Source organism: Mustela erminea, chromosome 19, assembly GCF_009829155.1.
Source record: "Mustela erminea isolate mMusErm1 chromosome 19, mMusErm1.Pri, whole genome shotgun sequence".
Classification (NCBI taxonomy): domain Eukaryota; kingdom Metazoa; phylum Chordata; class Mammalia; order Carnivora; family Mustelidae; genus Mustela; species Mustela erminea.
The window spans coordinates 11,041,313-11,056,925 of record NC_045632.1 but is presented as its reverse complement, the minus strand read 5'-3'; the positions used below and the strand labels follow the sequence as shown (position 1 = coordinate 11,056,925).

Sequence of the window (15,613 nt, the reverse complement as noted above, 5' to 3'; positions counted from 1 at the left end):
AGAGACGGGGAGGTGGAGAGAGAGAGATGGGGAAGAAAAGAGAGACAGAAACAGGGAGGGAAGGATGTGGAGGTGAGTGAGGCACAGACAGACAAAAGGATGGAGAGTCAGAGGGAAAAGTGGGAGAGAGGGAAAGGGATCAGGGGCAGGAAGAACAGACAGGTGGAGGGAGAGAGATAGAGAGGCAGAGCTATGGCAAGGGGGGACCTTAAAAGAACAGTAGTGTAGATATAGGTGCAGGGCACATGCTGGAGAATATGGAGACAGAGAAAGAGGGTGACAAGCAGAGCCAGGGAAAGAATTTGGGAGTTGCTGAACCAAGACTCAAACAACGTGCTTCCCCAGGCCTCCCAGCCTGCTCACTCAGGCCTCCTGCCCCACTAGCATCAGGGAAATCCATACACCGTGCAGGTTCTCAGATCATCTTGGCCCACACCTCCATTTAGGATCCTTAATGCTCCTCCAGAGAAACTTCCAAAACCCTCTCACGTCCCTGTGTATTTTTTTAGATGCCCAATATTCTCTGTGTCCAACACAGGGTCTCCTCCATCTTCACGTGGGCTTCCATATAATTCTACATCCCTTCCAGGGCACATCCCTGGGTCTGTACCCGGATAGATCTCCACAGAATTCAGGACTCCCCTGTATGAGGTACCCGAAGGTGTTAGGCACCCCTTTAATCCATGAGTCCCCCATAAAGTGGACCCAAGAGCTTCTAGGATCCTAGAAGCTCCTTCATCCATAAACCTTTACTGAGGGTGACATCTGAGCAGGCACCGTTGTCCAAGTGGTGAGGGGACAGCAGCAAACCAGATCAACTGCCCTGTGGAGCTCTCCCAGTAGTGGATAGGCGGGTGATAAGCAAGTTAAGCAAAATACACCATATGTTTTGACAATCGAGGCCAATGCTAAAGAACAGATTAAAGCAGGGAGGGGGACAGGAATTATTCGTTAGGTGGAGTATGATTCTTGATACGGTGCCAAGAAAGAACTCTCCAGTGAAGGGACACTGAAGGAAGATGAGGGTCAGAGCTGTGTGAACAAAGTACCATCCATACTGGGGACAGCAAGTGCAAAGGCCCCATGGTGGAAGTGTGCCTGGTATGTTGTGGGACCACTGAAGGGCCTGTGTGGCCAGAAGGGAGCAAGTGAGGAGGAGAGAGAGAAAATGAAGTGAAGAGGTAAATCACATAAGGCCTTAGAAGCAGGGAAACCATACGCCTGGTATTCTGTAATTATTACTGGGGTCTGCACTCTGAAGTACACTGCTGTCCCTGGAAAACTGTATGCTCACCCTATTAGAAAGTCATTGTAGGGACTATGGATTCTATAGGCTACCTGGAGAGTTTTCGTGTGGGCCACCAGTATGTTATACGTATATTAATATACACAATGTTACACATGATTTCATACGATGGACACGTATGTTATATGGTATTATGCACGGTAGCATGTAGTAAATAGCCCAAATGAACTTGTAAAATCCCGAATGACAGTCCCCACAGATGCCCACATCCTAATCCCCAGAACCGGAGCATATTATCAACTCGTGACAAAAGGGGCTTTGCAGACATGACCGAATTGAAGATCTTGAGATGGGACGAGGGTCCTGGCTATCTGGGGGTCCTAATGTAATCACAAGGGCCCTTCAGAGGGGGAGGTAGGAGAGGCAGAGGAGGAGATGGGATGATGACGGGAGCAGAAGCCGGAGGGATGCAGCCACAATCCAAGGAGTGCAGGTGGCCACTAGGAGCCAGAGAGGCCAGCAGCAGAGTCTCTCCCAGAACTTCAGGAAGGAACACAGCCGGGCTCACACCTTGCATCTAACCCAGTAAGAAGTTTTAGACTCCTGACCACCAGAACTGCAAGATAATAAATCAGTTATTTTAAGGCCCCCCAGTATCTCATAATTTAAAGGCACCAATAGAAAACTAATACAATAGGGCACTGGGGGTGGGAGTGGGAGCCCAGACCCCCATCTGAGGGCTATTGTGGTCAGTGCTAGGAACACCCCACAGTGCATACGGCTTCTATGTTGCCTTCCTATTTCTGCCCCAAATATAACCTGGCCCACCCCAGGCCTAGCGGTGGGCCCCACCTGAGGGTGAGCACAGCCTTTTCCAGACGCAGTGGGGCCTCTGATAAAGACCAGCACCAGGGGTTCTTTAAGCCCAGCTCAAGGTGTACACCTCTACAGCCCAGGCCCATTCCCAGACCCGAACCCCAAAGGCCGCGCACAGAGTGAGTAAGCCTCGCAAAGCACCGCGCCTGGGCGTTTTGCTTCAGCTTTGGCCTTCAAGAATCCCCTCCCGAGCACGGAGCACCGGGCAGGACTCAGGGAGGATTCCAAGAGGGGGAGCCGGGGTGGTAAAGGCGTCTGCAGAGGGCTGGCAGCGCGAACCAGTTAGCCCCCTTTGACGACTGGGGAAACTGAGACCAAGAGAGGGGTGAGGTGGGCCAACGGGGCTAACATCAAATACGAGGGGTGAGAACCCAGAGCTCCAGAAAAGATAGGCCAGGGGTCCAGGTGGAGGGGAAAAGCGCCAAGGGCGAGGGACCTGCAAGTCTCTGCAATGAGGGGGTGGGGCCTAACGGGGAGTGGCCCGCTCACCAGCACGGGGCGGGGCTTAGGGGAGAGGCGGGGTTAAGTTGGGAGAGGCCGAAAGGCCTAGAACAGGGGCGGAGCCCGGGGTGGGGGTAGCAGGGAGGGGCGGGGACATGGGTGTGGGCGGGGTCCACTAAGGCGGAGCTAGACTTCGGGGGCGGGGCATACGCCAAGGTAGAGGTGGAGCTTGCAGGGAGGTCGAAGGGGCGGAGCTCATTAAGGAGCGGGATCTGGATCGGGGGCGGAGCTCAGGCTGAGCGAGGGCGGGGGGCGGAGCCGAGCGCTGTTACCGGCCTGTTTAGGGCTTCAGAGCCTGGCAAGGCGCCACGGCCTCAGGTCAGCCCCTGGTTGGGAGGGTGCTCCGAGAACTTCCGGGCGAGACAGGCGTATTTCTGGTTAAGATGGCGGCGCCCATCTCAGTCAGGTGCGAGCGACTGTGTCTTTAGGCGCCGCGGCGACTCGAGGCCCGGGGAAGGTGAGGCTCAGGGAAGTGAGGTCCGCCCCGCTTTGGCTCCCCTCTTTGGAGAGGTAGGAGGAGATTTGTTGCTAAGACGTCCAAAGGGAGGACTTGTTGCTATGGAGGTAGGGCGGAGGGGTTGCTAAGAGACGGGAACGCATTTAGTGGAGATGGGGGAGGGGGTTGCTAGGAGGAGTGGGTGGGTCATGCTGCGAGCGGGGAAAGGAGGGGCTTGGGACTTTGGGGAAGGGTCCCGTATGGAGGAAGCAGAGGGGTCTCAGGTTTGGGGTCATGGGGGGCCTCGGAACTCCCCTGAAACGTCACCTTCTCAGCAGACCCCCAGGAGTCGACCGGTCAGGACGCCAGAGCTACCTCAGCGGTGACCACCCCCTACCCCAAACACATTCTTCCCTTCACAAACCGCCCATGGCGGACCAAGGCTCGGGGGGCAGCCGCCTCCCCCTGGCGCTGCCCTCAGCCTCCCAGGGCTGCTCATCGGGGGGCGGCGGCTCCTCGGCGGGGAACTCGGGCCATCCTCCGCCCCCGCGAAACCTCCAAGGCCTGCTGCAGATGGCTATCACGGCGGGCTCTGAGGAGCCAGACCCCCCTCCAGAACCCATGAGTGAGGAGGTAAAGGTGGGGACCCAGCGAAGTCGGGGGAGGGGTGGCTGGGCAGGGGCGGAGTCCAGGGGTGAAGGCGGAGGAGTAGGCTGTACTGGTGCTAGATGGGTTATTGTCCACTGCAGGTCAGAGCTCCTAAGTGTCTGCGAGGGCAGATGCCCGCATCCCAGCACCGCGCGGGGATGCGGAGTAGCCTTGAGGTGAAAAGGAGGAGGGAGTGTTCTGGGAGCCGGGCAGACCTGGTGTCAGCAGTATCCAGCTGTGTGACCTTGGGCACATCGCTTCATCTTTCTGACTAGCAAGGTCTTTTTTTTTAAAATTCAAGATTCTATTTATTAGAGATAGAGCGTGCACAAGCGGTGCTGAAAGGCAGAAAGAGAGGGAGAAGCAGGCTCCCCGCTGAGCAGGGGGCTCAAGGTGGGGCTCCATCCAAGGACCCGGGATCATGACCTGAGCCAAAGGTGGATGTTTAACCGACTGAGCCACCTGGGCACTCCTGAGCAGGGTCTTTATTTGCAAGTTGATGATAAGAGTAGTCAGGGTGCCTCATGGGGGTATTTCTGAGGAGCCACATGGTGCTGGTGCAGAGGCAGGACTCCTGCGGGCAGCAGGCTGTCGTGAAGACTTAGGTGTGACTTCAGGCTTTGTGCATGGCTGACCATGTGACCTTGGCATGTTACAACCTTTCTGGGCCTCAGTTTTTCTCGTCTGTGAAGTGGGGATGACAAAAACACTCAGAGGGCTGTCTTGGAGATGAGTAGCAATATCTGTCTTATGTGATGTTCAGTTGATGATGGTGTTCCCAGTATATAAAACATCGTGGTCACCCAGTAACTTCCATGATGTCACCTTTAGGACAATGAAGTAGGAACAGGCACAGAAAGATTAACATCTTGCTTAAACTGTTCCAGGACTTTGATTACAGAGCCCACATTTGAGCACTGATAAGCCCAGCGGAAAAAGAAAATTCAGTTGCCGGCTCTCAGCTGTCATCTTACTTGACTTAATAGGCAGCATTTGGTTACTGGCCTCCTCAAATCTCTTTCTTCATTTGGTTTCTAGAACAACACACAGTGTCCTGGTTTTCATCCTCACTCACTGGCCGTTCCCTATTCCCCAGCCGCTGGATGATGGCACACACCAGGGCTCTTCTCTTCCCTACCTCTGCTCACTTCCTTTGTGATCTCATATCGCATTGAAATTTTTATGCTGATGACTCTCAAGTTTATATCGCTAGGCCAGTAGTTCTGATTTGATTCCCCTGGGGATATTTGGAACACTTGGAGACATGTCGTCCCACTGGGGTTGGTGGGGGGGCTACTGGCGTCTGGTGGGTAGACACCAGGGGTGCTACTCAACATCTTAACCATGCTCAGGACACTGGCATCTCCCCCATGTCCCCTCCACCGCCCCCCCCCCCACAAGCTCTCCAGCTCAGAGTGTCCATAGAGCCAGGGCTGAGAGAGCCAGGTCTAAGCTGGATCTCCTCCCTGAGCGTCAGGCGGCCTACGCAGTGTTTTACCTTGGGTGCGTCTTAGATCCCTCAAACTTAACACGGTGGAAAATGAGCTGTAATCTCTGCTCCTGCTGCTCCATACCTTCTCATACTGTTTTCCCCATCTCCTGGTTGCACTGGACAGGCCTGGGAGTCCCTTCTCTCACACCCCATAGCCAGTCACCCTGTAAATCTAGTACCTAGGAAATTGTCTTGGGAAAGGCCTCAGTAGGCATCTGTTGACTGAAGGAGCAGGGAGCTCTCAGATGTTGGCTCTTAAAAGGAAGAAGTGTTATTCAAGAATTCGTCACTGATAGATGTTTGCTTCTTGCCCTGACCCTCCTGTCCTGGCTTGTACACCAGAGGCGTCAGTGGCTGCAGGAGGCTATGTCAGCCGCCTTCCGGGGCCAGCGGGAGGAAGTCGAGCAGATGAAAAACTGCCTTCGAGTGCTGACCCAGCCTACACCCTCCTTGGCTGCTGAGGCTGAGCTGGCCTCTGACCAGCAGGAACGCGAGGGGGCCCTGGAGCTGCTGGCCGACCTGTGTGAAAACATGGACAATGCTGCAGGTACAGCCAGGCCTGCCTGTGGCTGCCTCTGGTCTCCCTCTGTCTCTTCCCTCCTCCTCAGCCCCACCTCCTGCTGGGGCTTGGCTCTTGTCCTTTCTCTCAGGGACCACACCACACCACTGACCTTTTCCCCACCCTTCCAGCCTCCAGCCTCTCCCTCTCTAGGCTGCCTCCAACTCAGGCCCTAGAAGAGACTATCCTGTCTTCCTGCTTGGTCCCCTCAGGAGTGACCTCCTCTCACCCCACCCGCCTGACAGCAGGTCTACCTCCCTGATATTCTCCAAAACTGGTCATTTCTCCCTCGTCTCTTGGGAGTGCACTGTCACTGCCTAGAACATGAGTGAGGAGGTGGTTCTGGGTGGCATAGTCAGAGAAGGCCTCCCTAGGGGGTGCCAACCGATCAGAGACCTGAAGACCAGAGAGATCTGAGAACCGCAGGGCTGTGGTTGACTAGGTTAGGAGATGAGCTCTGGAAAAGGTATTCCAGGCAGAGGGAATGGCCAGTGCAAGGGCCCTGAGGTGGGAACCTGCCTGGTGTGTGTGGGAACAGCAGTGAGGCCAGGGAGGCAGCGTGCAGTGAGTGAGGGGCTGGAGGTAGAGGGTGCCGCTGGACGGAGCCTTGTAGCCTGACGTAGGCGCCATGGGTTTTGTTCTGAATGAGGAGCTCTTTGGAGGGGCGTGCTGTAGGCATCGAGGGTGTAGATGGGTGTTCCCTGGTTCTCTGGATGTTTCTCTAAGTGGAATCGTAGACTCTGAGCTCTTGTGGTTGGCTTCCCTGAGTGTGGCGTTTTCAAGATTCTCCGCCTTGTGGCCTGTCTGGGAGCCTTATTCCTTCGTGTGGCTAATACCCTGCATGTTCGCCTGTTATCTGCTGATGGGTACTTGGGTCCTTTCCGCTGTGGTTATAGAGAATAACGCTGCTGGGAGCTTTGGTTCCTGCTCTCCGGGATTTGGGATATTTACGTCACAGCGGACCTGTGATAACTCTGCATCTAACTTTTTGAGGAGCTGCCAAGCTCACTGGTACCACTTTTTTTTTTTTTTTTTTTTAACACAAAAACAGGTGGTGGGCCATAGTTTGCCGAGGCCTGGTCTAGGGGAGGGGTTGTGATTGTCACAAGGACTGGGGGGCAGCACTGGCATCTAGTGGGCTAGAGTCCAGGACCCTAACCTTCCATGTGCTGGTGATATGGAGACATGTTGGCCTTGGAGGGACCCCCAGTTGGGTGCTTGACGGGGCCCGCATTTGAAGCAGACCCCCCCCACCCTGGGAGCCAGCCTGTACCCACCCCCCAAGCCTGCCCTGCTGTATTCGTGTGTGAGGGCTGCCGTAGCCACAGGGGCTGAAACAGAAGCGTATTTTCTCAGGGTTCTGGAGGCTGGAAGTCTGAGATCCTGGTATGGCCAGGGCTGGTCTCTCCTGGGTGCTCTTTCCTTGCTTTGCAGGTAGCACAGGTCTCGGTGTGTCCTCACATGGTCTTCCCCGTGTGCCCGTCTGTGTTCTCATGTCCTCTTAGAAGGACACCAGTCGTACCAGGATCAGCACCCACCCTGGGGACCTCACTTGACCGGGGTGATCTCTTAAAAGGCCTGGTCTCCAAATACAGTCACATCCTGAAGCACTTGGGGGTTGGGGCTTCAGCAGGCAAGTTTTGAGGGGGTGCAGAGCTCAGCCCATCTCAGCTGGACTCTCACGGCCCCTCTCTCTGGCACAGACTTCTGCCAGCTGTCGGGCATGCATCTGCTGGTGGGCCGGTACCTGGAGGCGGGGCCTGCGGGGCTGCGGTGGCGGGCGGCGCAGCTCATCGGCACGTGCAGCCAGAACGTGGCCGCCATCCAGGAGCAGGTGCTAGGCCTGGGCGCCCTGCGCAAGTTGCTGCGGCTGCTTGACCGGGACGCCTGTGACCTGGTGCGTGTGAAGGCCCTCTTCGCCATCTCCTGTGAGTGTCTCTCGGGCAGCTGGGGAGGGGCCGAGGGGGACAGGCCATACTGGTCATATGTTCCCGTCACCAGTGAAGACTGTGCTGGGCATCGGGGAGAGGGTGGAGAGCCCGTCAACCCCTCACCGGGCAGAGAGTCAGATGCTGAGGACACGGGAGCGCCACTTAGCTCAGGTGCTTCCCGCACATCAGGGTCTGTGGCCTCTGCGCTGTTGATGCTCCCTGTGGTGAGGAGGGGTGCGGCCTGTGTGTGGTGGGGTGTTGAGTGACTGCCGGCCTGCACCTGTTTAAGAGAGAGGTGGCTCTCACTCCTGCCGTCTCCTGGGGAGCAGGTACCACTATGGGATGATGCCAGCGCCTGTGGGGCCCTCTGTGCCAGGCCCCACGCCAAGCCCTATGCACATGTTACCTTGTGTAGTCCACGCACACAGCCTCTGAGGTATGGAGACCAGACCCACGTAGTGGAGCCACCCGGTCAGGTCACCTAGGTGATAGCCCGGGGCACCCTGCGGAGTTGGATGTGAGACGTGAACCCAGGCTGTGTTCTTCTCCGTGATTCACCGTGAGCTGGGCCCCCGTCTGTGTGTGTGCTGTGCTGGGGCCCCACTGGACTGTTTCCTTCTTTTTTTTTTTTTTTTAAAGATTTTTATTTTTTTATTTGGCAGAGAGAGACACAGCAAGAGAGGGAATATAAGCAGGGGGAGTGGGAGAGGGAGGAGGAGGCTTCCTGCTGAGTGGGGAGCCCGATGCGAGGCTCGATCCCAGGACCCTGGGATCATGACCTGAGCCGAAGGCAGACGCTTCACAACTGAGCCACCCAGGCGCCCCGGACTGTTTCCATCTTAAATCAGCTCTACGGGGATAGAATTCACAGGTTATGCAGTTCATCCTTTGAAAGTATACAGTTTAGCATGTTCTGTAGGTTGTGATCACTGTCCAACTACAGGACATTCCCATCCCTCCCAAAAGAGCTGTATTCCCATTAGCAGCCCCTCCTCACGCCCTCCCTCTAGCCCCCGGCAGCCACCAGTCTGCTTCTTGTCTCCCTGGATTTGCCTGCTCTGGATGTGTCCACCACGTGGCCTTTTGTGTCTGGCTTCTTTCACCGAGCTCGTGTTTTCAGGTTCATTAGCCTATACTGACGCCTCATGCCTTTTTATGGCTAAATAATAGGTCGTTTCCGAAGGGGCTGCGTCTTGTTTATCTGTGCATCAGTTGCTCAGGGGGTGTCAGGCGGTTTCTGCCTCTGGCTGGGTGGCAGTGCTGCCCTGAACCACGTGGACAGGGTTCTTCATGGACATGTTTTCCTTTCTCCTGGAGGGGCACGCCTGGGGTTGGAATTGCTGAGTCCCATGCTACCCCCATGGTTCTCTGTTTGATGTTGGAGGAGAGTCCATTTCTTCCACTTCCAGTGTTTGTTTTTGTTGTTTTTAAAGGTTTTATTTATTTATTTGACGGAGAGAGGGAACACAAGCAGGGGAGGGGGAGAGGGAGAATCAGGCTCCCGTGGAGCAGGGAGCCCGATATAGAGCTCAATCCCAGGACCCCGGGATCACGACCTGAGCCGAAGGCAGACACTTAACGACTGAGCCACCCAGGTGCCCCACACTCCCAATGTTTGTGACACCGAATACGTGGGGGGCGCTTACAGATGACCAGTTTTCAACTCTCAGGACAGCAGGTGGGTGTTCTGCAGTCCCTTTCTGGTCCATTCTGACACTGACTTCCTGGGGGTTGGCACATCTCAGGTTAAGGGCTCAGTTGCATGAGATGGCCCCTGGCTGGCCGAGTCCCTAGACCATGGAACTCTTGATCTCGGGGTCATGAGTTCGAGCCTCATGTTGGGTGTGGTTTAACTTTAAAAAAAAAAGTTTGGGCTTCATGTACTTCTTAGTTACTGGGCATATATTGGGTGTTCCCATGACCCCCTTCTCAGGTTCGATAATTTGCTAGAACAGCTCACAGAGCTCAAGGAAGTACCTGTGTTTGGTGGCTTATTACAAAGGCTACGGATGAACAGCCAGATGAAGACGGGCATAGGATGACAAGGTCTAGCGGGGTCCCGAGCATAGGAGCTTCTGTCCCTGGAGTCGGGGCACACATACGTGTTCACTAACCCAGAAGCTCTCTGAACCTCGCTATTTAACGATTTCAATGGGGGCTTCCTCGTGTAGGTGTGATAGATCATGAATTCCGCTCCCGTCCCCCTCCTCTGGGGTTTGGGAAGTGGGGCTGGAAGTTCCAGGTTTCTAATCCTGGCTTTGGCGTTTCTGGTAAGTAAACCCCATCCAGGAGTCCGCCCACAGTCCCTCCCTGGAATGAAAGTTGCCCCCATCATCTGGGAAATTCCATGGGTTTTAGGAGCTTGGTCTCAGGAATGCAGGCAAAGACCAAATATATATTTGTCATGTCATGTTGGCCCTGGAAAAAGAACAGAGAGGCTGGAAAGGAATTTTGGCAAGAGTGAGAGAAAGACACCTAGAGTGGGTGGTATCTGGAAAGTCATGTCCAAAAGTCAGGAGACAGATGGACAGCCAGACCTCTGGTGGCTCAGCCACAAAGGATAGACAGAGGACTCAGTTCCCCAGAGGTACCAAGAGCCAGAGCGGGATGCGGGAGGGATGGGGCAGACTTTTCTTGTAATAGCTGACATTAATTACATCTCAACAAAAAACATGGAGAAGTTAATGCCTCTGAAGCTCAAGCTGGTTGAAGTTAGGGTGGTGAGAGGGGGGCGGGGGTAATTCTGCTGTGGGTGCTGATGGTAACCTCAGGGCCCCTCCCTCTCTCTCACCTCCCCACCCCCAACCCAGGCCTGGTCCGGGAGCAGGAGGCTGGGCTGCTGCAGTTCCTTCGCCTGGATGGCTTCTCAGTCTTGATGCGGGCCATGCAGCAGCAGGTGCAAAAGCTCAAGGTCAAGTCGGCATTCCTGCTGCAGAACCTGCTGGTGGGCCACCCCGAACACAAAGGTGGGGCGGCCAGGGCAGGGGGCCCAGGGACCATCCCTAAGGGAGGGCAGGGGGAGGGGAATGCCTGGGGGAGGGGTGTGGACTGCCCCTCTGACCCCCAAGACCCTTCCCCCAGGGACCCTGTGCTCCATGGGGATGGTCCAGCAGCTGGTGGCTCTGATCCGGACAGAACACAGCCCCTTCCATGAGCATGTGCTTGGAGCCCTGTGCAGGTATGCTGGGGCCTCCGAGGGGGCGAGGCCTGGGGCCGGCGCCCCCACCTCTCGGCTGACACCACTGGGCTCCAGCCCCACAGCCTCCTCCCCTCTAGGATTCAGGACTTGGGAGCATTCCTTTCTCCTCACATGTGGGGGGCTGACCCGGCAGCCTGGGCAGAGGCGGAGTCTCTCTGACCCCACTCCCCCCGCCCCTGCCGCACACGGGACCTGCAGATTAGCATCTGGAAAAGATGACAGAACAGAGCAGCCGTTGGAGCAGGTGGCAGCTCCTGCGTGCGGAGTGGCTGCAGGCCAGGCTCTGTGCCGGGAGTCTTGTGTACAAGTCTCCCCGTAGGCCCTAGGGTGGGGTGGGGACAGTGTGAGGTCTGTATTGCAGATAGGGAAACTGAGGCCTAATGCAGGGAACCGTCTCGCCCCAGCTCCTGGGGGAGGGGCGGCCCTGTGCAGAGGGAAGCCCAAGGATGGCTCTCCTGTTTCTGCAGCCTGGTGACAGACTTCCCCCAGGGCGTGCGGGAGTGCCGGGAGCCGGAGCTGGGCCTGGAGGAGCTTCTCCGTCACCGCTGCCAGCTGCTGCAACAGCACGAGGAATACCAGGTACGGCGGGGCCTCGGGCGTCACGATGTGCGTCGTGCATCTGTGTCCTATCCCTTTGCTCACGTGTTTCTCCTGCCGTCCGTCCGCTCAGCAGGTGCTTGCTGCCCCAGCCCAGGCCGTGGGCCTGCCCGAGGATGAGGAGCTTGGAGTGTTTGAAGGGGTTAACTGAGTCATTTGTTTATTATCCAGTTGTTGTTTTTTTTTTTTTTAAGATTTTATTTGTTTATTTGACAGATAGAGACCACAAGTAGGTAGAGAGGTAGGCAGAGAGATCCAGTCTTGGTCCTCATGGGGCCCAGGGTGGGGGGAGAAACGTAGGCAAACACACCGGAGTACGTTATTTACAAAGACACACCTGATGTGTGTGTACAAGCACATATGGCTCACACGGTATGGGTATCTGTGTAATTTAACATTCTGTTCTGGACACGGTGACGGCAGGAAGTTAGGCCTGCGGTGAAGGAAACAGTCTGTGAGGGAACAAGGAGGCCAGGCAGTGCTGTTTTCTGTGCGGTTCTGTGTTCGCTCCTGACAGCTGCTGTCACACTACAGCAGACCAGGCGGTTTAGTGTGGAAACTCATTGTCTCATGGTTCTGGGGACTAGGAGCCTGATGTCCAGGTGTCAGCAGGGGCGTGCGCCCTCTGAAGGCTCCGGGAGAGAATCCTTCCTTTTCCAGCTGCTGGGAGCTGTTGGCATTCCTTGGCCCATCCATGTGCCATGCCAGTCTCTCCACGTGGCTTCTTTCCCATGTGTCTGTGTCTTGGAATTCTTTCCAGATACTTAAATAGAGGTCTGCTTTGATTTTTTTCTTTCTTTCTTTTCTTTTAAATTTTTTTTTAAGATTTTATTTATTCATAAGAAAGACAGCACAAGCCGGGGGAGGGACAGAGGAAGAGGGATAAGTGACACAGGGCTTGATCGTGGGACCACAGGATCATGACGTGAGCTGAAGGCTGAAGGCAGACAGTTAACCCACTGGGCCACCCAGGCGCCCCAAGGTCTGCTTTAATTTTAGCATAGTTGAATAATGCAAGCGGCATGGTGTTCTAGAAGGTCATTCTATCACGACTTAGACGGCCCTCTTCTGTATTTTTGTAGGTAAACTTAAAAGTTAAATTTCATGAATCCTTTCTTGTGAGAAGGTCCTGTGGTCACGTGGTTCAAAATTCAAGATGCACGGGAGGGTGAACAGTGAAAAGTCTCCCTGTTGCCCGCATTCCTAACCACCCAGTAGCTCCCCCAGTTCCGTGTGTGACCTTCCTAAGACAGTCTGGGAACACAAGTAAATGTGTGTATAAATTCTTCTTTTTTCTATCTCCCTTTTGTGCAAAATCTGCCTGTCCCGATCACTTTTCTGCTCCTTGCCTCATCCCCTTTCACAGTGTCTCAGGGAGGAGTGCAGGAGTGTGTTGTGTGTGGCTTTTCCCTGTTTCTTTTAGGGCTGCAAGGTAGGTCGCTGCTTTTGTGTCATGACCCCTCTTACTGGACACGCTGGTTGCTGCTACCACCCTGGCTAGAATAATAACCCTTTACCTATGTTTATGCACGTGAGTGTGTCTGTGGAGCAGTTGCCGGAAAGGGACAGCTGGGTGAGGGCAGAGGAAAGGTGAAGTTACAGAGTTAAGGGCCGTTTTTGCTATGTTTTGCTAAGTGGCTCTGTATAAAAGTTGGACCAGTTGTTAGTCCAGCTGTGAGAGTGCCCAAGTGTACCTCAGGCCATTTGACCTGTTTTTTCAAGCTGACCGGTGAAAAGTAGTAGTATAGTCCAGTTTGCATTGGCGTTTCTCCCGCGAGTGAAGTTGGACGGTTTTCCCTTTCTGTGAACTGTTTATGCATATCCTGTGCCCGTTTGTCTACTGGGTGGTGGCTTTTGCAGTGGGTTTGTTAAAGTTCTTGAACTATTAAATATGTTAGCCCTTCCTGATGAGTTGCAGATTTTTCAGCCCATATGGTTGTTTTTCTTTGTTTTTTTTTTCTGGCATCTTTCTGCCGTGCAGATACCTTTTCTGTTCGCGCAGTACCACCTATGAGTGCTTCTTTCTTGGTTTCTGGGGTCTGTACCCGTGGAAGGGGTTTTAATTTTGAGTGGGGTCTAGTAGGGGTTGGTCATACCGGGTTGTTAGAAGGAGCCCAAGGGGGCTGAGGCGAGGACAGACCAGTGGGGTGAGACGGCCTTGGGCGACCCCCTCCCCCCATTCTGGTTCAGTAATCCAGGCACAAGTGAGAAGAGAAACAGTGAGTCGTGGATCTCAGCAGAAGTCAGAGAACGCTGGGAGGCTTCTGGGGCATGCAGTCGTGGGGGAAGAGAAGCTATCTCAGGCGCACAGCATGCTGGAGCCAGGGCCCCGCCGCGTACTCAGGACTCCCACTCTTGTCCCCCCCAATCCAGGAGGAGCTGGAGTTCTGCGAAAAGCTGCTACAGACCTGTTTCTCCAGCCCAACGGATGACAGCATGGATCGGTGAACCTGGCGGCTTATCACCCCTCTCCATGGGAAGCTCAGGCATCCTGCCTCCCCGGGGGAGCAGGGCCTTGTGGGTGTGCAGCCAGGGCATACCAGCCCGTCTCTGCTCAGCCCTTGGAAGGGGCATGGGGAAGGTGCCGGCTCCCTGGATCCCGGCCCTCCCTGTGTTCTCCCTTCTGTGTCCACACTGTTCTTCTAATAAAGGTGTTTCTCCTCCTCCAGCTTGTTCACCATGGCCTCGATCTGCCCCCCTGGAGGGGGACTGGGTAAGAGGGGCATGCTCTCTGGAGAGTGGACCCCAGCAGTAGGTGGAGCCTGGACATGAATGTGCTTCTCTCTACAGCCCAGAGCCTTTGCCTCTCATCTCAGCCTCGCTTGACAGGGAGTGGGGGACACCCGCGCTTCTCATCGGCTTGTCTCCGGCTGCTCCATTTGAAGAACCCCCTTGCCCTTGGTGCCCAGGCTGCCTGCCCTGAGGCTTTTCTGCTCCTTGGCGAAGCCAGGTTATTGCCCAGCATCCCGTGCCGAGGTGTGTCATGTGACATCAGCTCAGCCAGTTAGAGTGCCCTGCAGGGCTTCTATGGTGCTGATGCTGGGAGAAGGCTGTAGCAGGTGCACCCAGGGCTCTGTGTGCCCAAGGCTTGGCCATGGGCCTTGTTCCGACTACAAAGCATCTAGCCCTCTCCAGCTTTCTCAGAGATAGGGGCGGTGAGATGGGGCCCCATCTCTTTTCCTAAACTCCTTGTCAGTTTAGCTAAAGGAGGTTGCATCATTTGCAACCAAGGCTCCTGGCCAGTGCCGTTTTTCAGGTGAGGAATCCAAGTCCAGGGTGATTGAACCATGGGCAGAAGTTCATAACGCCAGGTTTCAGACAAAGCTGTGTCCCCCTCCCATATTCTGGCTTCCTAGCTCATTCCTCTCATGTGGAATTTACCTGTTCTCCTGGGATTTGGGACGATCGGTGATTTTCACCTTCCTTCCCCAATTCAGGATAAATTGAAAGGCAGCTACGGGATTCCAGAATTGGAGATCCAGTGTCACTTTTATTACTATTAGTGCCAAGCAGAGGAGGTGGCTTTAGTGTTCCTTCTAATGCTAATGCCCAGCATTGGACATGGCAGACTGTCGGGTCACAGGCAGCACTGGACAAGCACAGGTCTTCCCTTGGGTGTAGCAGGCCAGACGCTGGGCAGGCCGGTTCTGAGAGAGGGAGACCTGCAGTGAGCCACGATGCCCATCCAGTCTGGCGAATTGTTCTTCAGCCCCTGGGAGGGGTGGAGTGGCCAGGAGAAGGCACTAAGGGGTTCAAGTTCCTTCATGTGGAGGTGTGAACGATGGGGAATGGTTGTTTCCACCAGAAACACCTTTAAGAAGCCCCTTCCAATTTTTTTTTTTTTTTTAAGATTTATTTATTTGAGAGAGAGTGTGTGCACACGCCAGCAGGGGCAGGGCAGAAGGAGATGGGGGAGACTCTCAAGCAGGCTCCCCGCTGAGCACAGAGCTCCATGTGGGGCTGGATCCCACACCCCTGAGATCATGACCTGAGCTGAAACCAAGAGTCCCACGGTTGACTGTCTGAGCCAGGTAGGGGCTCCGTCCCTTCCCATTCCAATCCACAGAATGCTGTGGTCAGCCTGTGAGTCCCCATAGCGGGGAGACAGGTTTCAGTCCTTAAAGCTCC

General features: G+C 55.1%; 1 protein-coding gene across 5 annotated transcripts; it reads left to right on the top strand.

Annotated features, from left to right (window-relative positions):
* Positions 1-2,962: 2,962 nt before the first annotated feature.
* On the top strand, positions 2,963-14,153 carry HSPBP1 (HSPA (Hsp70) binding protein 1). Of its 5 annotated transcripts, none has more exons than XM_032326561.1 (8): positions 2,963-3,080; positions 3,395-3,692; positions 5,542-5,746; positions 7,462-7,686; positions 10,500-10,655; positions 10,771-10,867; positions 11,356-11,467; positions 13,859-13,933. In XM_032326561.1, the coding sequence occupies exons 2-8, from the start codon at positions 3,489-3,491 to the stop codon at positions 13,931-13,933; spliced, it is 1,074 nt and encodes a 357-aa protein (XP_032182452.1). In that variant the 5' UTR covers positions 2,963-3,080; positions 3,395-3,488. The 5 variants fall into 5 exon arrangements, with proteins under 5 accessions (XP_032182452.1, XP_032182451.1, XP_032182454.1 ...); XM_032326560.1 differs by having other exon boundaries at positions 2,965-3,080; positions 3,398-3,692; XM_032326563.1 differs by having other exon boundaries at positions 2,994-3,133.
* The last annotated feature ends 1,460 nt before the right edge of the window (positions 14,154-15,613 follow it).